The sequence below is a fragment of the Daphnia magna genome, linkage group LG7, assembly GCF_020631705.1.
Source record: "Daphnia magna isolate NIES linkage group LG7, ASM2063170v1.1, whole genome shotgun sequence".
Classification (NCBI taxonomy): Eukaryota; Metazoa; Arthropoda; class Branchiopoda; order Diplostraca; family Daphniidae; genus Daphnia; species Daphnia magna.
Window position 1 is genome coordinate 5,774,708 of NC_059188.1, and position 22,147 is coordinate 5,796,854.

Below are 22,147 nucleotides of genomic sequence, written 5' to 3' on the forward strand. Positions count from 1 at the left end.
CAACAAAAAAAAACAACAAAGCTCGCCACGTTTAGAATCCACGGCTACGTTTATTCAGGGATGATTCCCTGATACACCCGCCTTGGTGCGCAGAGAATTTGGTGGTGGTCATTGGTCCCGCACATGGCACAGAAGCGCGGATGGGGACAATCGGCCAACTTCAAATGACCAGCGACGGACAGCGGGAGAAAACAGCCAAAACATCGGTGCTGTGCGAACAGCAGCTCCATCCGCTCCCGGTTAGTCAGCAGCATGAAGCCATCACACTCCCTGATCTTGCGGCCGCAGGACACCATGCCCGGCTGATTTAGGTGGGTCCTCAGGAAGCACACGATCGTCGGGGTGTGACGGGGCGCGACAAACTGTGGGGCGTTCGGCTGGACTTCGGCTGCTTTCTTCTTTTCCTTTAACAGGGATCCAACAAAGCTGTTAAGGATGGTTTCCCGTTCGGACATGAAGTGGACGTGCACGTTCTTTATGTCCTTGGAGTTTTCTTCGAGTTCCTGGTCGAGTTGAACGATGGCCTTTTGGTGGGCCAAAACCACGTCGATAGCCGCCGTTCGCGTCCTCAGTAAATCTTGTCGACGGAGATGAAGATTGGACGAACACTCCTCTTCACGTTCACGGGAAACTTTTAACTTTTCTTTGACGGCTGAGACGGATGGGCACAGATTTTCAGCCATGATGTTGAGTCGGCAATGGTCACTTTGGTGTTGATAGTACGAGAACTTAAGAGCAACTGTCGTCTAATGTTCGTCAAGGACTAAACAGTTTCCCTAAGTTCAAGGGTTAAACAGTAGGCGACCTAATTTTGCCTTTGCCCTTTGAACTAAGTATAGGTGGCGTTGCCATCGGAAATTTTACACTGCGGTTTTGGGATTCACATTTTTTACATTGTTACATATGACTATATAAACCATTTTACATTTTACATTTTGACATTAGACATTTTACAATTTTACAATTTTACCATTTTACAATTTATACCCCTTTTTTTACTTTTATACAAGAATTGACTATTTACATTACATTTTGACCTAACGATCTCGATTTTTACTCAGATGACCCAATTTTTTCATTTTCTACGTAAACGTCCTGCTCTTTGGCCGTAGCCATAACACAGAGCTTAGTCACTGGACGAATACAGGGGTTTTTGTGGTTGCTGATTTGCACTTTTACCACTCGTACAACGTTATCAGAGTCACTGGGGAGAACCTCTATCACTTTTCCCAACGGCCACTGTCCACGTAGAGTATTCGGCTCAATGACGAGTACTAGGTTTCCGACGGTAACGTTTGGCCGATTTTCCGACCATTTTCTCCTTTCCGTCAGGTGTGGAACGTATTCACGAAGCCATCTGTTCCAAAAATGTTGTATGATGGCCTGGCTTTGGAGAAATTGTTTTGCTGTGACGTCCATGTTCTCAGCATCTCCCAACTTTAGCGGCACGTAGGGACGGGCTCCTCCATGAAGAAAGTGATTCGGCGTTAACGGGTCGGGATCTTCTGGATCCATGCTGAGGTGGGTTAGTGGCCGAGCGTTCAAAAGGGCTGCTACTTCTGCAATCACCGTTCTTAGGACCCGATCGGTGACTAAACGATTCCCGACGCTGACCTTCATGGCTCGCTTGCACGATTGCACGAGCCTTTCCCAAACTCCACCGAAATGGGGTCCGTGAGGAGGAGAGAAGGCATGCCATCTTCGACTGCAACTCCTGGTGTTGTTTGACTAACTCCATTAGAGCTTGTCGGAGTTCTTGTTCCCCAGCTACGAGATTAGTTCCGTTGTCACTGTAAACAACGTTCGGCTTTCCACGTAAACTCACGAACCGAGTGAAACATAGCATGAATTCTTCGAGACTGAGGCCGTCGGATACTTCTAGATGAACGGCTCTAGTTGTTAGGCACGTAAACAGGCATACCCAACGTTTCTCGTGTCTACATCCTCTTCCACCGACTCGTACCGTTAGAGGGCCGAAGTAATCGATTCCCGTATATGCGAAAGGGGGAAGATATGGAGTAAGCCTGTGAACTGGTAACGATGCCATGAGTGGCGGAATGGGTTTCGATGATCTCCGCTTGCAAGGCCAGCAGGTGTTGACAACCGATTTGATTACGTTACGTCCAGAGATTATCCAGTAACGTGAACGTAAATCCGCCAACAATCTTTCAGATTTAATGTGGAGATTCCATGTGTGATGATCCCATACAATGCGCTGCGTCAGGAGTTGATCGGCTGGAAGCAGGATGGGATGCTTTGTGGAATAATCAACTGGAGCCTGAAGTATACGTCCGCCTACACGTACAGTAATCATCATTCACTTTGAACGCTTGTGCGTTTTACCATAAGCGCCCGTGTTAAAAGCGCACGACTCCGACCCGCTTATTCTGGTCAAACGTATAAGCTATTTCTTATACATTTATATCGCTTAATAGCTAAAAATATTTTCTATTTATTGGTGAGATTGAAAAATTTTTTCTGATTGCTGGTTTTCCCATCAAAGTAAAACCCAGCTATCTTTGAACATGGTGTTTCTTACATGTTAGCTTATGGAGAAAGGGTGTTTTTATTTCTTTAATTGTACACAAACAGCTTGAACCATTTGCATGCCGTTTGTTGGCATTGATGTGGATTTCATTCCTCTTTAGATGCTAGAAATCCCCTGGTACTAACTTATGAAATGAATTCCCTGAATTAATTTTTTGTCGACACATGTGTAATTTTAAGCGAATCGGCGCGGTGTCTTCCCTCTGGCATACTCCCAGTACCACCCTCTACTTTGTACTTACAAGCGCGCGCTGAACAAAGGTTCAGCGGGTGGTACTGGGAGTATGCCAGAGGGGGGACACCGCGCCGATTCGCTTAAAATTACACATTATTTTTCCTTATAACCAATAAAACATCAATAAAATTATACCTTTACGGTCGAAATAATATAAAAAAATAACGAGCAAATAACCTTGCATGCTTTTTCCAGGCTTCAGTAAGTTTAGCTGGTTTTATCGGTGGTGGCTTTGGGGTATATTTCGGAATCGGCACCTTCATCTTTGATCGGAGGCGGATTTGATGCGTGGCATAAAGCGGGTGTGTTGTAGCAAAATTAAAATAGCCATTTCATGGACGTCCAACACTTCGGCTTTGATCATTGAACTAATAATAAATTATTGAATTGTGGGGTTATGAAAAAGGTTTACAAAAAAATTAATATTTAATCTACCTCTTGATAAAACTGATTATCTTCAACTGAGTCCTCGGGACTCAAAGTGATGATTGGTACGGCTACTGACTTTTTTCGGAACTACATCGACAATGGAAGCAAACTCATAAAGATTGTAATCGTGGAGTTCTGGTCCGGTTCCGGTGAGAGTAGTGAATATGCTGTGGTACAGCAATTTTTCAGTTATTCCAGTGTAAATGACTGCAGTTGAATGGTCTTCGTTATGATCACTGTTTTCTTCACTTGGTGTAAACACTAGAGGTTCACTTTCTTCGTCAAAAAGGACATCTAAATCATTCATTTCACCATTGGCTGAATTAGTTGTTTCATCAGAACTAGCCAACTCCTCGTCATCACTCGGCTCCTCTTCTTCAAATTCATCTCCAGGCAAATTTTCAAACTCTTGAGCATTATCAATTGAAATTATTGAAGCGGCGTAATCAGGGTGCTCTTCCACAAACTTAAAAGCTTCGTGAACATAAACTTTAAAAAAAGAGCAAGACGTAAATTCGGCCGGTCCATCTAAGAAATAACATTTATCAAATTGGAAAAAAGAGCGCTCAAATTTGAAATGACCTGAAATAGCAAGCGAAGTAAATGACGAAGAAACTTCGATAGTGCTACTGATTTGATTGGTAACTCGGTTCAGAAGATGCATAGCCGTCCGTTTATCAGTTCCGCTATCTTCTGCCACTGACGGATAGTTTTCAATTGTTCGTTTTGCGTGATGGATAAGGCTAATGCTATGCGTAATTTCAGTAGGAGGCTTTGTCACATATTTAAGGAGATAAAGCAATGTACTTTTTGCTTGTTCTTCACTTCCCAAAATGCTAACATTTGTGTTGCAACCAAGCATCGCCGAAATGGTTTCGTTGTATTCAACGATTAGTCCATTCCTATTTACCAAAACCTGGTCCAGTAGTTCTTTTTGTTCTTGGCGGAGTTGATGGAATTTCGTTAACAGAATTTCAGGAAGATATGTATCAGCTAAACGAAAAAGAAAACTTTTTTTAAATTAGTAACTTTAGCTTGGTTTACAACCGAAAACATAAGCAATCTTTATTACTGCATAGAATCTAGCTGGTTGCGAAATCGATACCGATAGTAGCGTCGCTAGCGATATTCCCATAGCGAAACTTCGTCTGTCGTTACAGTTTTTGCTGTTCACGAACCTAAGTAACGCTAGCAGCAATACTATCGGTATCGACTCCGTTATCGGTATTAACAGCCCTAACAACCATGCAAAAACCAATGCCAAATGACGAAAATAAAAATGTACGAACTTGAATTTCCATATTGGATTGGAGGGAAGGAACGACGCATTAATTGGAAATTGTTCGAGGGAGCGCGTAGCGCTCCCGATGGACAATTGAAATTATATAAGGAAAGGAGGATGAAGACTTAAACAGTGTTGAACAATTTATTTAATAGCTCTTTGTAGCCCCCAAAGGGGAAAAGAAAAGAAAAATTAGGGCGTAGTATGCAAAGCGCGCGAAGTAAGGTGTTCACCAGTTCTAACTCCAGACCTTTCTTCCTCTGTGGTCTTGTCTACCAGTGGCCAACGGAGATTTAGTTAGGCGCTCCTCTGAAGCGACTCCCTCCACGATTTTGATGAAAACTGAAAGAAAACAAACAAAGGAAACTTGATGATTAAAGCTTGTTCAACTTGATAATTAAAGGGTTGGCAAGAAGACTGTTTAAGTCTTCCTCCTTTCCTTATATAATTTCAATTGTCCATCGGGAGCGGTACGCGCTCCTTGAAGGCTGAAGGGTAACACGTCGCTTCTCGCACCAAGCTGCTTTCAGCAGAGCTATCTTGCATAAGGCGAGACATTTAGAACCCCCTAATTTATTAATATAGTAAACGGCTGTAGAGTTGTCCATTTTTAGGACAACAAGGCAGTCTCTTGATAAATCAGCATAACTCTGCAGGGCAAAATAGGCTGCCCGCAATTCCAAAATGTTGATGTGGGCGTTCGATTCGTCGGCCGTCCACGGTCCCCCTGTCCGGACACCGTTACATACCGCTCCCCAGCCCGACAGGGAGGCATCAGAAAATATAACTAGTGTGGGCGCCTGCCTTGCCAATGATATGCCTGTACACGACATAAGATTTTCGATCCACCATTCAATGTCCTCCCTTGCATTTTTGTCGATCAAAACTTTCGATTGCATTACCCCTCTCGCGTATTTGAGCCCGGCGATATAGAGATACTGGATCCCCCGCACATGAGCCGGAGCGAAAGGGACGGAAACGGCGGCCCAGGCGAAATTACCTAGAAGAGTTGCCAGATCTCGTAATGACGCTCCTGTGCCGCTTTTTAGTTTTTTACTGAGTGCTATGATCGCCGCTCGCTTTGAAGTTGAGTGGGAAAGTGACATTGCCTGGAAATCTACCTCTAAGCCTAGGAATTCCATTACCTGTGTGGGAACCGGCCTAGATTTCTCCAAATTGATTACAAAACCTAACGAATGAAGAAGATTCTTTACTGTGTCTACCTGCTGGGCCAGTTTACTTCTACTTACATTCAAAATTAAGAAGTCATCGAGGTAAACTATAATCTTAATGCCTTGCTCCCGAAGAAAGGAGACAACTGGCTTCAACAGCTTTGTGAAAGCCCATGGTGCCGGAGATAAGCCAAAGGCTAAACACGTAAACTGAAAGATCTTACCTCCCCAAATGAATTGTAAATAATGCTGATCTGTGGCGTGAACGGGCACTGTTAGGTATGCATCCTGAAGATCTAATTTAGCCATCCATATGTTTGGCCTCATTAGATGCCTCATGTGCACAAGACCTTCCATCTTGAAGTGATGGTGAACGATGAAGCAATTCAGTTCTTTTAAATTAATCACTGGTCTGAACCCACCCGCTTTCTTAGGAATAAAAAAAATTCCGCTTACCAATCATAACATACCCTCCTCGAGTGGCGTTGAATCCTGATGGACCGGGATTGAAGTTAACGGTTGGATTCACCTGCTGGCTGCTGCGTTCATCTCGATCCTGCTGTCCATTGAATCCTGCTCTCTGGTTAGTGCTGTAGGCGATATGGTAGCTGTCGGCACCTCCTTGCCCGCGGTCATAGACGAAGCTTTCCCCGCTGTGATCGTGGCCTCTTCGGCCAAAAAAACGACTCTCTCTCGAGTTGGTTTTACCGCCATTGTGATGAAGTTGCCCTTCCCGGCTTAGGTTGCCCAACTTGGCTTGAGTGTCTGCCGATCTAACCATCGAGCGTATAAATGAGGCACCGAAAAGCTCACTGGACTGGTCTGGATCGAAGTTGTCGGGATTATTAAGTAGATATACAAAGGATGGGCTAGTCTGGCGTAGAATATTATGGCGCCGTTGCTGCGTAATCTCGTGAAAGGAGTTACCTAACAGCTGGAGAGCATCCCTAATAGCCTCGTGGTGGGATTCCTTCTCTACTCGCTCATTCGCTAAAAAGAGAAGAGGCTTCGTTACTTCTAGTACCTTCTGCTGGAGCTTGTACAATGAGCGCTCGTTGGAATCGATGGAGATCTTTGAGGCTGACGACCCTGTAATCAACATCAGACGCTGATAAAGACAATCGTCTAGGGAGGGGCATTGGAGTTTGGCCGATTTCTTCTCAAACGTTGGGGAATAACGAACCTTAATTTCCTTACCCTCTGAGTCCTCTAAGCCTTTACCCATCCACTTGAAAAATGTCTTGCCCTTGCTCTTTGAAATTCCAAATCTATAAATGCCATCGTCCAGTTTTTGCCTTTTCTGCGGATTCTCCAACCAGTCACCATGAGGCTGAAGCAGGGGATCGAGGGGTAACACTGGCGTAGTGGACTCCTCGTGTTCTGAGACCACGCTTTCGAATGTCTCCCTACCCATGTTCACTTCCCTTCCTTTACGTCTACCGTGGATAGTGCCGTCTCGAGACGACCCTTGCCTACTGTCACTTTCACTACTAGACACGGAAATTTTGTCGACTTTTCTACACAAGAGCTGAAAAAGGTCTGGAGGTAGAACGGGTGAACACCTTACTTCGCGCGCTTTGCATACTACGCCCTAATTTTTCTTTTCTTTTCCCCTTTGGGGGCTACAAAGAGCTATTAAATAAATTGGTCAACACTGTTTAAGTCGAGCAAGTTTCCGAGTATAATTCCCACATGATGAGCCTTTTGTCTCTTAATGGAATCGGGATTCTTGAAATATTTCTGCTTCGTTGCGAGTCAATTTCGGGGGGTTGAACTACTTCAAGTAATTTATAGCTTCGATGTCCGTTACTGTCGTCAGCAGGCACAATTTGAGTACACATCGTACTCTTAACCATTATTTGCGCGCGACGCATTCTACAGCAAATTTTTCCAAATTTTCCATCGTGACAGGTATGCGAATGACTATGACAGTTGCAAATAACTACAGTTTTTTGGACATCTTGGTTGAATTTTTCCGGGTTACGTAAAGGATGATGTGCTTTTAAGAGTGAAGGTTTAATTGGCATTACTCCGTTGAATTTGTCGATTAACTGTTCTACGTGGACTGCCAAATCTACTTCAGCCTTAAACATCTCATCGATTGCTTTGGCAACGGTACATAAGAGTTCTGGATAGATGGCTGAATTTTGAAGTAGCTGGCATTACAAACTTCCCCAATAAACTACATGTAAATGTAGCGAACCTCTGGCCTTTTCTTCTACACATCCAAATGAGGCAATCGGAACACCAAAAACTCCAGAACTTCTGCTCGGTAATGGCACTGTCTTTTTGGAAGAATGCTCTGTTTGGGTCCCAAGCAGAGTGGTAAAAACCGTTTCGGTTAAAAGTCTAAAGATTTCGGCAGCAGCAAGAGGTCCTTTTGCCAAAAGAAATCGTAAATGGTGAGGAATGATAGGTATTTCTTGAAAAAATGCAGCATTATTTTGAATTGCTTCTGATAAGCCGGTTCCATCAGCAGGGAAATTATTGTTATCTTTCTTAGGTAAAGAGAGTCTGATATTTAAGGTGCATTTACATCATCTGGAGCGTAAGTAAAAAATATACTAGGAAGTCCAAACATGTAACGCATTCCAATTAGGTTTGATAAAGAAGCTGCTCATTGACTTGAAGTGAATGGAATTCTTGAAGTGCACGACTTGATGTGTACGTTTAATTTGTTTAAAAACTTCAAAGAAGAAGTTGATTTAGGATCTTTTGCTGTTTCTTTCAACTGATTAATAAATGCTGGATCATTAACCCACTTGGAAAAAGTGTCAAACGATATTGGATTGCACTTAACCCTGGAAGCGATTACGCGAGAAGCTGCGTGACGTTGAAGCTAGTCGAATAGAACAAAGATGAGACGAATACACGATGAAAAACTTCCAGTAAATTGAAACATCATGTGTCTCACGTAAGATGAAGACACAGTTACACTTGATTCAAGCCCACAGCCCAAAATGAAGAGAAATGGAAACGATGAATAAAACAGCCTGTCATTTTCTTCAAATTCATTGAAGGGTGAAGCTTCACTCTCGATATGAATCTGAAAAATAAAGAAAATATTGGAACAGTAAAAGTTGTGTTGTTAATACCGGTAGCGGAATCGATATCGGTTTAATGCCGCTCTTGATATAGTAACGCTTCAGTATCGGCGTTACTTTTAAGAACGCCTTTTCAAAGTATCTCAAGCCAACAAAACACTATTATAAAAGTTACCTGGCTTATATGTTGGTCAATCTCTTCATTCACGTTTTCGGAATTTAGGGGTTCTCCATGGAACGAATGTAGAACATTAACGTTTGCAGATGTATCTAAGGTTTCTGAAAATATATCAAATAAAAGAATCACTGAAAATCGGTATGGGTTTACGTGAATATAGACAATAAAAAAATACCTAAAAGACCCCTTAAAGCTATCCTAACAGATTGTGTTTGGTCCGTAGTTACAGGCAAAAAAAGTGTTAGGAGAGAAACGGGCATTGGCATGTCTGGATTTTTATCAGAATCTCGAATTTCATCTGTTGGCACATCAGATGATCCTTCTGGGGTTACCGAACGATCAATTTTAATTTCAGTTTCTGTGTCAACTATTGAAGCATTTTCGATTAATTCTACCAAAATGTTTTGCAACTTCATATGCATTGCTTCTGTTTCAATGATAGAAGCATTGCGATATAAAGGGTTGAGATGTTTAAGAGCATGAAGCCAAAGATAGACAACATCGACTCGGACGCGCAGTTCATTGACGTCTCCGAAACGAGTTGGAATTAAAGAGTCGAATTTTAGTCGAGAACCGATCAAACAAATCGAGAGAAATTCACCGAAATTTTCCGTTCGAGGATACTCTCTTCCATCTATAAATAATAAATATAAATTTAGATAAATAATAAGGTCGTTGGAAAGTTTAGGTTAGGTTTAGATAGGTTAGGTTAGGTTAGTACAACATAGTAATTATAGTTTAAAAAAATTATTGATTACCAAAATTTGAATTCAATCTCTGAAGTTCCGCCAATTTTGTAGTGCCATCTGGTTGGGGGTACGTAATCACGTGACCTTTTTTTGCTTTTTGTCGTTCGGAAGTATTATATCCGACAAGTTTCAAAATTGAGACATATTGACGACTGCGGCAAAAAAGAAGTTCTTCTGAAAGAGTTAACTGCGGAAGTCCTAATCGACCAGGATGACCAAAGTCAATACCAGCAGCGATACAGAGTTTTGGAATTTTCGGTTTACTACTTGTGATATTTCGGTGACAAGTAGAACAAAGTGAAGCAATACCGTCTTTTACCAGTTCAGGATGAAGATGATAAAGTTTACCTGTTGAAACAAATAACCAATTCAAAGCCCAAAATTAATTGACGGAACTATGGTTAGGTAAGGTTAGGTGAAAGAAAACCTGAACTCGAAAGGTATACGCTAACAGATAGCTGATATGGGTGGGGTATTGCGTAAAACAACAATTGACGTTCTTCGTTTAATTTAAGCAAATCTAATTCAGTGACAGGAACTGGATGGTAGAGCATTTTGTTCATTTGGAAAGCTCTAATTCCGCAACAAGCACAGCCCAAAAGAAGGGAGTCTTTGTCAAAACACTGCTGAAATTCATCGATGATTCTACCGCGATCATGAATGTCAAAATTCCCTTCAATTTCACGTTTCTGTTCTTCAAGTAAATTTCTTTCTTCTTCCGGAGTAGACCCATAAAGCTTAGCTGACGCGGAAAATTTGTTTTGTCCAGAATTTACAGCCAAAGCTAATAAAGCAACTAATGGGTCTTTTTCAAAATTCACTAGTTGTTGGGCAGATGGTGTCTCTTTATAATGAAGGTTTAATATAGGAGCTTGCGTATTTGACGACAATACGGGATGCAGGTTAAATATTGGATCTTGAATACTTGACGACAATACTTTAATCTCTAATGGAAGATTTTGATTTGCTTCTGTGATCATTTCACCAAGTTCAATAAAACCTTCACCCACCTTAATAAAATAAATTTAATAAGAGTAAACAAAAAACAGTAAAATCTCACGTTGAAGAACAGGTTTACCTCAACTTCAATGTCAACAAAATTATTTTCCTGCAATCCCTGAGAATTTGAAGCGGAATTTTTAGCGGTCTAAATATTGAAATTAAGAAGCAGAAAGAAAATTAATTATTATATTAAATCAAAAAAATTGAATCAGGTATACTTTTCGTTTTTTATTATTTTTTGAGGCGAATGATCATTTCCTCGAATTTATAGTTTTCCTACCTTTTGGAGGCATTTTCAAATCAATTTAAATACGTTACTGGAAAGAGGGAAATAGCCTTGGCCTTCAGAATCTCCAGTCAATCCTTACATTTAAAAATAATGTTATGGATTAAATTTTAAAAAATGAAAAGGAAAACTAAACCCAAATGAAATAAATTATGTTACCAGAAAAAAACAGTGAATTGGCCTTGAGACTGGTCCTAAAACAAAGAAAATGAAAAATAAGTTAGAGTTAGGGTCTGAAACACTACCTTTGCTTTGCAATATTCTACAAAAGAAGTACGGGTAGGGGATTACAAAATTATGAATATGTAGGGGAGGGGGAAGCAAAAGTGCATAACGAACCATTACCTAAGCATCGTCGACCTGAAAGGTGTTGAAGGAAAACAAGCTAGTTAAACCATACTCTCAGTGGTATGAACACGAATTCTCTGGACTTGCCTAATTAACACCATGTCATTTAGGGCGTTAAAAAGAAAGATAGAAGAAAAGGGAAAAGGTAATGGCGAAAAACGTGCCCATTTTACTTCAGGCGAACTTCCTACAACAAAAGGTTTTGCGGATATTCCTCTGGGTTTTCTAGAGTAAATGATAACATTTTTAACTACGAAAATCCTAAAAAGCATTATCTATTAAAATTTTGTAGAGGGCCTATTAAATGTCGAGTGACTCATAAAGTTACTTTCTTAACGCATTCGAATACTTGCCTTATAATAAATTTGATTGACGGAAATGGTGACGAAATCCGTCTTCAACCGCCGTATGGGGCCCGGAGAAAACTGCAAAATATGTGGATAAATTTGAAGTAAGTTTGACAAAATATATAACAATATAAATTGATTAAATGTTCGTGTTTAGGTAGGAAAAGTTCACCTTATAAGAAAAGTTTCAGTTATTATGAGCACTAACGATTACTCCAGGATCTTAAACAAAAGAACGTTAGTGTCAACACAGTCGACTACAGTAAGTTTCTTTAAAATAGCACATTGTAAAATACATTAAAAATTTGACAACCTGCAGGTGAGTTTAGTGAATGCTAAAGAAAACGAAGAATTTCCTGACTTAGCTTACAATTATATGTCTGTTAGCAGCATTGGGGATATTGCTGATCGAGAAATAATTGGTGAGGAAATTTTTTTAAAAAACTTACTTCAATTAACAAATTTTTTTTGTCTAGATGTGATAGGGATCTTCTACAAAAAAAAGAAGAAGGTGATACCACTGCAGTCCTATACCAAAGAAGAGCATAGTATTAAAATTTTGGACGACAAAGGCAAGAAGGTGAGAAGTATGAAAGGCAACTTTAAAATTCTTAACAATAACTTTATTTTGATTTCAGATGGAAGTAGGGTGCTTAACAATTGAACAATTCCTGCAGAAAATGAAAATAGAAGAGTTGAAGACTATTATAGGACTCAAAGGAGTGCGACTAGTTAGGAAGGGAGAAAAACTAGAATGTGTCACATATTCTGTCACAATTATAGATGTAAAAAAATTGCTTATTTCAAAACCTTTCACTTACTTTTATTTTATCGTAGATCGATCCAGCATCCAAGCACACTGAAGAACTAAAAAAATGGATGGCTGCTGAAAGTTCAGAAGGAGAAACTGCTGAAGCCACTAAATAAATAATGTTTTCTATTAAAATTGACTCGGCAACTTTCTCAAAATCAAAATGACTTATAAATGTGAATGACCTTTCTACTTTCTTGGAAATTATGTTGTAATCTATCTCTCTAGTTGGGAACGGCAAAAACTGTAGTGACAAGCTTGAAAAAACTGACAGTTGACATGCTGAAAGTCGTGTCAATAACAAGAGCTGTTCTGCTATTGATACGATGTCCGCTGGGTGGCGCGACATGACGTGTAATTTTTATAATTTTTTTTCGTAGAGGCAGAGTTATAAGAGGAGATGGTTATGGCAATCGGTTTTTTTTGCCATACTATGGCAACCGGTTTTCCCATAAAAATTCGTGCAGGAACGTAAAAAAAATAATCCTACCCATTCGCCATCTAGCGGTCGATTGCGAACTAGGTTTTCACGATCTAGTTTGCAAAGTAAACATGTCTTTCTCAATTCCTGTTCCTTTGTAATTATATTAGATTGAACTAAAAATTGTCTTTTATAAGCTAGTATTACAAAAGTTCATGGACTAATTTGTGTTACAGGAGCTGGTCGTGACTTAAAAGAGCCAAGGCTTTGTCCACAAGTGCTTCAAATATACCGTAGAGGCGCCTGGTGGTGGTTTGGAGCAATATAACAAAATAATTTCGCGCAAGTTGGTTTAAACATTTGTATTGATGCTTACTTTTGACAATACATTTTTTCCATGAACAAAAGTTCTTGACAGCTTTTTACTAGTTTTCATATGTGTTCTTTCTTTGGCTAGGTAAAAATTACGAAAGCGTTTTGATTCCGTATGGAAGCTTATGTGGACATATTGCAGTATTATATATGGTAGTGACTCTTCATACTTCATGGAATGTGATCTTCCAGATTTATCTTGCAATTCAGCTTCCCCCTTCATAATAAAGGTATTGATGATTACTCTTCCTGTAAATTGTAAATTAGTTTTTTATAGTTGAATGCCAATTACTCTCTAATTTAAAACTAGTTTATTGGTCCAATAATTGAAGCCAATAATTGACGCTTCTGCAAAAAAGCGTAAGTTGAAAGACTTGGCTTGTTATTACCGATTATTTTGATAACGGTGACGTCATGACTCGTAAGTGTGAAAGAAGACAAGACGGAGAACGAAGCAAACACTATAAATTGATTGAAATTTAGAAATCTTGGATCCAAAATCTGTTTATCTTTGGCCCACGTTACATGTCTATAGACAATTTTTTTCAAAAAAATTGCCCAAAGGACATTACCGAAGGAATCTTGTTAAACTTTTCCACTCTACAGAGACCAGATCTAAGCAAAGCGTTGAATTTCATAATATGCAACGGGAACCCGAAGAGAATATGAGACGTTATGCGAATCATATACGCAAAGCCTTCCACTTAGCGTATCCTATAAAATCCACGATAGATAAAGCAACAACTTTTTCCAGAGAACAAATCATGATGGACAGATTTCTGGAAGAGCTGTCTTTCGACGTCCAGACCAGACTAAAGTATATAGAATTCGAAACTTTTGAAAAACTCATAGAAAAAGCTGAAATGACGGCCATGGCAGTAGAAGAAACCCAAGTTAGATCCAGACTCAATGGTTTTCAGGCCAAATACGTCACACCTAATAGAGAATTGAGTAAAGTAAAGGAGGCTTTAAATCACCTTAGTACCCAGGTGGAATCAAACACTCACCAAAAACATTTAGAAGAAAACATGGAGAAAATGCAAAGGCAATTATCTACCAGAAGAAACGTGAGTTTTCACAGCGCTCACCACAGTCAAACCCTCCAATCAATAAAACAGGGGATTTATATTTTTGTGATTTTTACAACGATTGTGGCTATCACTCAATAAGCAATTGTAAAGCAAGGGAGAGTCAAGCTAATGATAGATGTTTTGGTTGTAAAGAAATTGGACATCGAGCAAACTTTTGTCCCCAGATAAAAAATTTGAAACCCACTCCTCCAAAGGGTTATGACGGAAATGGAAAAAAACTCAATTCGTTTGAAGAAAGGGGAAACTAAAAACTACTGATGTAAGCGTTGAGCCCCTCGGTGAAACTAAGAAAAAGCCCCGACATCATATAAATAGTTAAGCAGTAAGATCTACAGTGCCTAGGATAAGAATAAAAATAGGAAATTCTGTTGTAAAAGCGCTGCTTGACACTGGAGCCGAGAGAAGCGTTATTAGTAGCACATTTTTTCATAAGCTTAAAGAAGGAAAGGAATTAATTAATTTCACTAAAGAGGTAGATGTGGATCTTTTCAGCATAAATGACAGGCGCCTCGTCACGGAAGGCACAATCACCGTTAACTTTTTTTGTGGCAGAAGAAACGCCACGCCAAGCACTTAGGCAGAAATTCATCGTCGTAAATGGAATTGTTGAAGATTGCGTTCTAGGGCGCGATGCACTTTGGAAACATCAGTTTATCTATAACGGAAAACAACAGTCCATCTACCGAGTCCCGGAAATTGATCACTTCCAGGAAACAGAAAATTCCTTTGTGATTAGCAAATCTTTGAGAATTCCTCCAAATTCCACTAGTCTCCTAGAGACTAGAGAAGAGGAAACTCACCCTTTCAACTCTCTCAATACTTGTCATTTTGTTAGATGTTGTAATATTCCGTCCGGGCTTATCCTGGAACCCTACATCTCTACGACACCAAATCGTTCGCTCCGTGTGGTCGCTGTTAATGGAACAGATAAAACCATATTTCTACCTCGCCTTACAGTGTTAGGAACCCTTTGTATTTCCAGACCTTCAAGAAAGACTGTTGAAACAATGGCTTCAATAAGCGTAGCTTCAGATCCAATCAACACAGCAGCCGTTGATTCGGCTCTTCCAGACATAGATAAGGAAAACAAAGAGAATTTGCGTAGATTAATAACAAATAATTATAACCGTTTTGCTTTTAAAACAAGTGAGTTCGGCCATACTACTTAGCTAAAACATGTCATTGACACACAAGGACAAGGGCAGGCGTCCTTTTCGTCAAAGGGCATATCGCACGTCTCCAAAACAAAAAGAGATAGCTAAAAATATAATCGAGGAACTGATGCAAAATGAAATAATTCGTTATTCAATGTCCCCGTCGGCAGCCCCGATAGAATTAGTAAGTAAGAAAACAGGGGATGTCCGTTTGTGTGTAGATTTTAGAAAATTAAATGCAATTACAAAAAAGATTCTTTTCCTTTACCTCGTATTGACTACGTTCTAGATTTACTGGTGGAACACAGGTATTTTTCCACATTAGATTTAGCCTCCGGATATTGGCAAATTGAGCTCGACGAGGAATCCAAAAAAAACAGCCTTCATAGTCGATGACAATTTGTACGAATGGAATCGTTTGGCGATTGGTTTACCCAACGCCCCGGGAACGTTTCAAAGACTGATGAATTCAGTTTTACGAAGAGTTATTGGAAAGATTTGTCTCGTTTATCTTGACGACATAATAATTTTTTCAAGAACAATTAAAGAGCATTTTACCAATTTGAAGACTGTTTTTCCCTCTTAGAAAACGCGCACCTAAAAATGAAATTGTCAAAATGTGAATTTTTAGCGCAATCCGTTTCCTATCCTGGACACGTAATCACGGCTGAAGGAATAAAACCAGACCTGCTAAAATTGAAACCCTTGTGAATTACAAAAGACCTGGTACAGTAAAAGAATTACAATCTTTTTTGGGACTAGCCAGTTATTACAGACGATTTGGACAAAATTTCTCTACCGTCACCCACCCCTTGTTATCACAGACTAAAGGAAAACCTACTGATAGTGTAACTTGGAAAACAGATGAAATTGCAGCTTTTGAGTACTTGCGACAATGTTTAATATCATAACCTATCTTGATATAACCGGATTTTTCGAAGGAATTCCTGATTTACACGGACTCAAGTAACTATGCCTTAGGAGCCGTCCTCTCTCAGATGAAAGACGGAAAGGACCAACCTATAGCCTATGCAAGCAGACATCTCAATAAAGGGGAAATCAAGTATTCGACAATAGAAAAAGAGGCCGCAGCAGTAGTGTTTGGGATAAAACATTTTCAACATTACTTACAAGATCAACCTTTTGTTATTGTAAGCGATCACAGGCCTCTTCAGTGGTTGCAGACTTTTAAAGACGAAACAGAGCGACTAGGTAGATGGGCGATTTTGTTATCTAATATGAAGTTCAGTGTTCAGTACCGACCAGGTCGAGTACACGAGAATACTGATTTTCTTTCAAGAATACCGATGAATCTAATATCTGCCGTTCCTGCAGACAACAACGTAATGTGTCAAGAACAGCAGAAAGATTCTCTGTGCAAAGCAATCGTTACGTTTTTGGAACAAAATGAACCTTGGAAAAAGAAGATGGCCCGATGTCTTCTTGGGCCAGTGAAATCGATTATTTCTTTGTTGAAAATGGTCTTTTATGTAAACACTACGAACCTACGTCAGTGAAAAGAAGAAACTTTGAACATTGTCAAGTGGTTGTTCCAATTTCTCTGAGAAAGCAACTTTTACAAGAATACCATGATTCCCCATTGTCAGGACATATGGCAACTAGGCGAACATTCTTTCGTCTAAGGGACAAATACTATTGGCCTACCATGTTACGGGATGTTAAGGAATATTGCACTTCTTGTGAACCTTGTGCGCTGGGACATCGAGCGCACAGTACGAAAGCCTATCTCAACCCGTTAGACCTCGCTACAAGACGTTTTGAAGCATTGGGCTTAGATTTTCTAGGTCCAATCAAACCGCATTCATTTCAAGGAAACAATTATATATTAGTAATCACGCATTACTTTTCTAAATGGATACAAGTCATTCCTCTTACCAACTGTACCGCCCTCAGTGCTAGTAAAGCCTTAGTAGAACGAATTATTTTACATCATGGTCCCCCGAAAGCAATAATTACAGATCAAGGCAGTAATTTTACTTCTGAATTATTTTTTGCGCTTCGTAAAGCTTTAAACATTAAACGCATGAAAACAACTGCGTATCACCCTCAGAGCGGTGGGAGGATATTTTAGACCCCGTTGTTTTCGTTTTAATAATTCTGTCCACTCGTCAACACTTGAGACTCCATATTTTCGAAATCACGGTCGTGATCCAGTCATGACGATTAATCAATTCCTCCGTCCTCTTCCCCCAGTAATAGTTACTCCCTCAGACTATAAAAGTCAAATTATGAAACGCTTACACGAAGCCTTTCAGCTTGTCAAAATCAATCTTTCCCAAGCTCGTGAACAACAAAAAGCCCAGTACGATAAACGCGTAAAAGAGCTAAAATTTTACGTAGGACATAAAGTTTTACTGGATATGCGAACGCCCTTGGCAGGATTTAGTAAAAAACCCATTCCACGTTTTACAGCCCTTTTCGAATTTTGAAAGTAAGCAACAATAGTACTGTGGAAATACAACAAGACGTAGGAAAACAAACTCAGCTTGTACATGTGAATCGAATAAAACCCCTATTTGAGTCAATGATCTGGAAAGACGAATCAGGTGTCGACTTTTTAGATGTAAGAATTGAGAAACAGGCCGAAAAATTCGTACAGGAAACCGCAGATAAACTCGAAACTTCCCCTCTACCCCAAGAAACAAACCTTCAATCTGAGTTAGAACAAATTCCTTGTGAAAAAAAAACTCCTACTCTAAATTTGATGAGACCCCCACCCACAATTCCTCCTACTCCAAATTTAATGATTAGTTCACTAACAATTTCGTTACCTTTCAACCCGATTCCAGAGACGTCAACCTTACCCATACAACCAGAGCGTCGCCTCGGTTTACGTCCTCGGAATCTTTAAAACCAGTTGTCAAATTCTGGAATTGTATTGCTGTTATTTTTTGTAAATCCCGTTCGAATCACTTAAACTATCTTTAAGCCGTGTTTAAATTCTAATTATTGCGTATCAACGGATTTCTTTAACTTTAAGTAATAGTTGAACAATATCACTTAAAGCACTCTGTTTAAAAAAAAAAAATAATAATAAAAATAAAAATAAAAATAAAAAAAAATAAAAAAACGAAATAAAATAAATAAATAAAAAACTTTGTATTAGTAATCTTAATAATTCATAGAATGGATCCCTGAAATGGATTTTGAAATTACTCTTCTCATAGATTATGTCTTCTACCTCTCCTCATCATACCGTTTTTCTGTCGCCTCCATGTTCTTAACATCACTATTTGTAATTGTACGGCTTCTCAGCCAAAAGGGTTCATAAAATTCACTAGCAATGACTGTGATTATCAAATAAGCCCCATTTCTACTATTCCAGTATATTATGATGTCTATTCTACTCTTCCCCAAATCACCCGTTTTGTTGGCCATTCATGTACCATGTGGCTGGAAAAGAAACACATCTATACTGACTTCTGGGGTTGGCAAACTCCAAGTCAATCAAGAGTGCCAATAGAAGTCAATGCACATGAATGCGAAAAAATGCGAGATTCCCGATTGTGCCATGGCAAAAGTATGGACTACTTAGGAAACAATAAGTGGTCGTTCGAACGTATTCCAAATGTGCAGAGTAGCTGGCTTCAAGTCACAGCTGATCAGCTGATCAACTGTCGATTAGAAGAAGTTACTTTAGAAACTGAGTGCGCTAACTGTACGATAAGTTTACCCATTGGCGATATACCGGGAGGGATCAAAGGATCCGTTTCTCACAACCTAGTGACCATTGTCTGGAAAGAATCGTTAAGAGAAGTTCAACAGTGCAAACTAAGGCTTGTGGAAACAGGTATCGCTCAACGTTACCTGACTAACAACAGTGAAATAGAAAGAATTCGTGACGTCGAACAACAACTTGACTTTGTTTACAATACAACTAACAAGAAATATTGTAATTCATCCGAAAAAAGTTACAAACAAGTAATCGGAATGGAAAAAGTTATTTTACGTTTACATTCTTTAACTGACACCAATGCTCATCCGAGTAAACCACTAGAAAAGGGCATCGAAAATTTTGCTGACATTATCCGGGCTGAAATCAGCGGAGCGGCACATTCTCAATACGCCCGAGACCGAACTACCGATGGAATAAATAGAGTGGCTCGAGAAATTCGAGCTCTAAAATGTGAAAATCGGGTGCTGGCACACAAAACTGCTATTGCCTACGCACAACACAGTGGATGGCTTGCTGCCAGTTACCTTAATTTACCTGCATGTAGCAAATTGATAGCCACTGGTGAATCGATCAGCGTCTATCAATCCTCCCCGAAAAATTCAACGATCACCACTGAAATCACAAGCTGTGGTCCTCAACCCAAACTCTGCGACTACACTTTAGACACTGAAGGATGGGAACTGACGCCCTACAACCCCTGTTACTGGCACAAAAATTCCGTCAACATTAACGGCCGAGCACATTTCTACAAAAACAGTTCTTGGCATCCAATTGTCCCCGGTGTAATAATCCAAGGACATAGTTTGATCAACACTTTGCCGTATGAAATTGATACGCTACTCGCCCTAAGTTTACACCCCACCCTAACCTCCCACCCGATGAGCACAGCAGCTCCAATCGCCGAGATAATTGCTGCTGCTAAAGCAGAACATTGCATCGACCTTGGAAATCCTTTTCATATGAGCACTCTTCTTTCCTCACTCCAAAAAGAAAAGAACGTTTCCCTGTCGTCTAAGATTCTTAGTTGGTCAAGTAGCATTTGTAGTCTTCTAGGGATGGGATTTATCGGATTCATTTTCTTTCATTTTTGTGGAGTAGGTTTCTTTATTGCAAGATATATACCTTGTTGCTCTTTTCTAAGTACTTGTAACCCCTCTTTTACATTACGCCCCTCTTTTCTATGTAATTTCTCCCTTTGACGTCTTACAGACTGCTTTACCCTTCAAACATTTCAACTTGAATTTCTTGTAGTTCGACCTTCACGAACCCCGTATAAAAACTTTTTGTTCTATAGAAAATAGTCAGAGACACTTTTCATAGTTCAGTTCCTAAAGAGTTGTTTCCCAATTTTTTGTGCTACGAAAATATACTTCCCAGGAAACGACAATGAAAAAGTAAGTTAAAATATTAATAGCTTACAATAGTATGGCAACAATCTAACGATACGCGTTTTTACCTAGGCGGTAGTTCTCATACTTTGATGATTGCTTGCGTTAGTCCAGCCGACTCAAACTACGAGGAATCACTAAGCACGCTACGATATGCTGACCACGCAAGAAAAATAAAAAAACAAATTTTAATCGAGATTCGATAATGGTAGAAGTTATGGCACTGCGAGATCAAATTAAGCAGCTTTTGGCAGCAAATAATAACGAAACTACAAGCTTTGCTGAAGCTGAACAACTTTGTCAGCCACTTAAATTTTCAGAAGAAGAGAAAATACATCTATTGAGTTGGAGTTGGAAGAAAACACAAACATGTGCGAGAAAGCTCTTCGGGCAGACGCTGCAAACATGCAAAAAAAACAGATGCTAGAAGAATTACAGGTATTTCCAGAGATAAGGAGATGAGACACTGCCGTGTTAAAGCCGCCATGACACATTTTGGCCCGCCATCTAGCGGCTAATGCCCTCCCTTCATCATTAGCAGACGAATTCCTCAGTTTTCTAATGTCATCGAGCTGGTTTGTGTCAAACTAAAGTGTCAACACAGTGTAAAAAGGTGAAATAAATAATATTCTGAACGAAATTTCTTTTATAGATTTTTGTATAATATAAGCTTAGTTAACTTATTTCGTTTCGAGGTTTCTTTGGACACATTTTGGTTGAAAACTTTGATATAAGATTAACATCTGACTTTAAGGAATCTCAAAGCAACAGATTTCACAAGGTTATTAACGTCACATTTTTTAGAATGCTGAAAAAGACTAGGAAACATGGTATTTACATCAATAATTTTTAGTACTTTCTGGGTTAACAGGGCAGCATAATCACACTGAGAATATTTTAATCCTTGTGACAACATGACTTGGAAAACAGACTCGCAAGCAAGAACAATTCTATACACAGAGTTTGAAGGAATACATATAATTCTATTCTTTCTTAAATTTGAAATATTTCCTGCATCTTTATCTAAAGGGTTTTCACTAGAATCATACAATGCTTTTCTGCACATGATGCAATCAAAGTGACGTTCAATTTTCACTACACAATACCCAGCAATGAAGGCAAGACATTGGTTTGTAAATGCATCATCAATATTTGAAGCGTTTAACTCTTCCTCATTACAGAAAATCTCCATATCAATCTCAATTTCTTCATCAATTGAATCTTTTTCTACGTGAAAATTCTGGTTCTCAAATATTTGTGATGGAACAAGTGAACAGTTTGATGATACAGAAGCTGTCACGCCACCACTTTTTATAACGAGAAGTTTTCTCATTATATATTTCACTTGAATTGCAGTTGGGTTATTATTCAACCTACCCCTCAATCGAATAATGCTAAAGAAATGCTCGAGTGGATCTTGCTGAGTAAGTCTAGTGCATACATAATCTAATGGAAGAGGTTGAGTCAACAAATCCCATGGAAGTGCGATAGTAGATGTGATTGTTGCTGTAAAGCCAATTACAACTGATTTTCTCCTGCTGGTACTCACAAATTTACCCGTAGTAAATTGCAATGATTTAAGGAATTTTTGCAA

The 22,147-nt window shown here is 39.4% G+C and overlaps 1 protein-coding gene and 1 pseudogene across 2 annotated transcripts; one reads left to right on the top strand and one right to left on the bottom strand.

Moving 5' to 3' along the window:
- Window positions 1-8,365: 8,365 nt before the first annotated feature.
- Window positions 8,366-11,198, bottom strand: LOC123474113. 2 transcript variants are annotated; one of them, XR_006648762.1, is made up of 8 exons: window positions 11,084-11,196; window positions 10,857-11,001; window positions 10,715-10,783; window positions 9,646-10,646; window positions 9,283-9,521; window positions 9,063-9,209; window positions 8,885-8,988; window positions 8,366-8,711 (listed from the first exon to the last, which is right to left on the bottom strand). XR_006648762.1 is itself a non-coding variant. In XM_045175971.1 (8 exons), exons 4-8 carry the CDS (start codon window positions 10,614-10,616, stop codon window positions 8,505-8,507), a joined length of 1,662 nt encoding a protein of 553 aa, XP_045031906.1. In that variant the 5' UTR covers window positions 10,617-10,646; window positions 10,715-10,783; window positions 10,857-11,001; window positions 11,084-11,198; the 3' UTR covers window positions 8,366-8,504. The 2 variants fall into 2 exon arrangements, 1 of the variants encoding a protein (XP_045031906.1); XM_045175971.1 differs by having other exon boundaries at window positions 9,063-9,521; window positions 9,646-9,984; window positions 10,064-10,646; window positions 11,084-11,198.
- A 6,815-nt stretch (window positions 11,199-18,013) lies between these two features.
- On the top strand, window positions 18,014-21,471 carry LOC116923875 (annotated as a pseudogene).
- The last annotated feature ends 676 nt before the right edge of the window (window positions 21,472-22,147 follow it).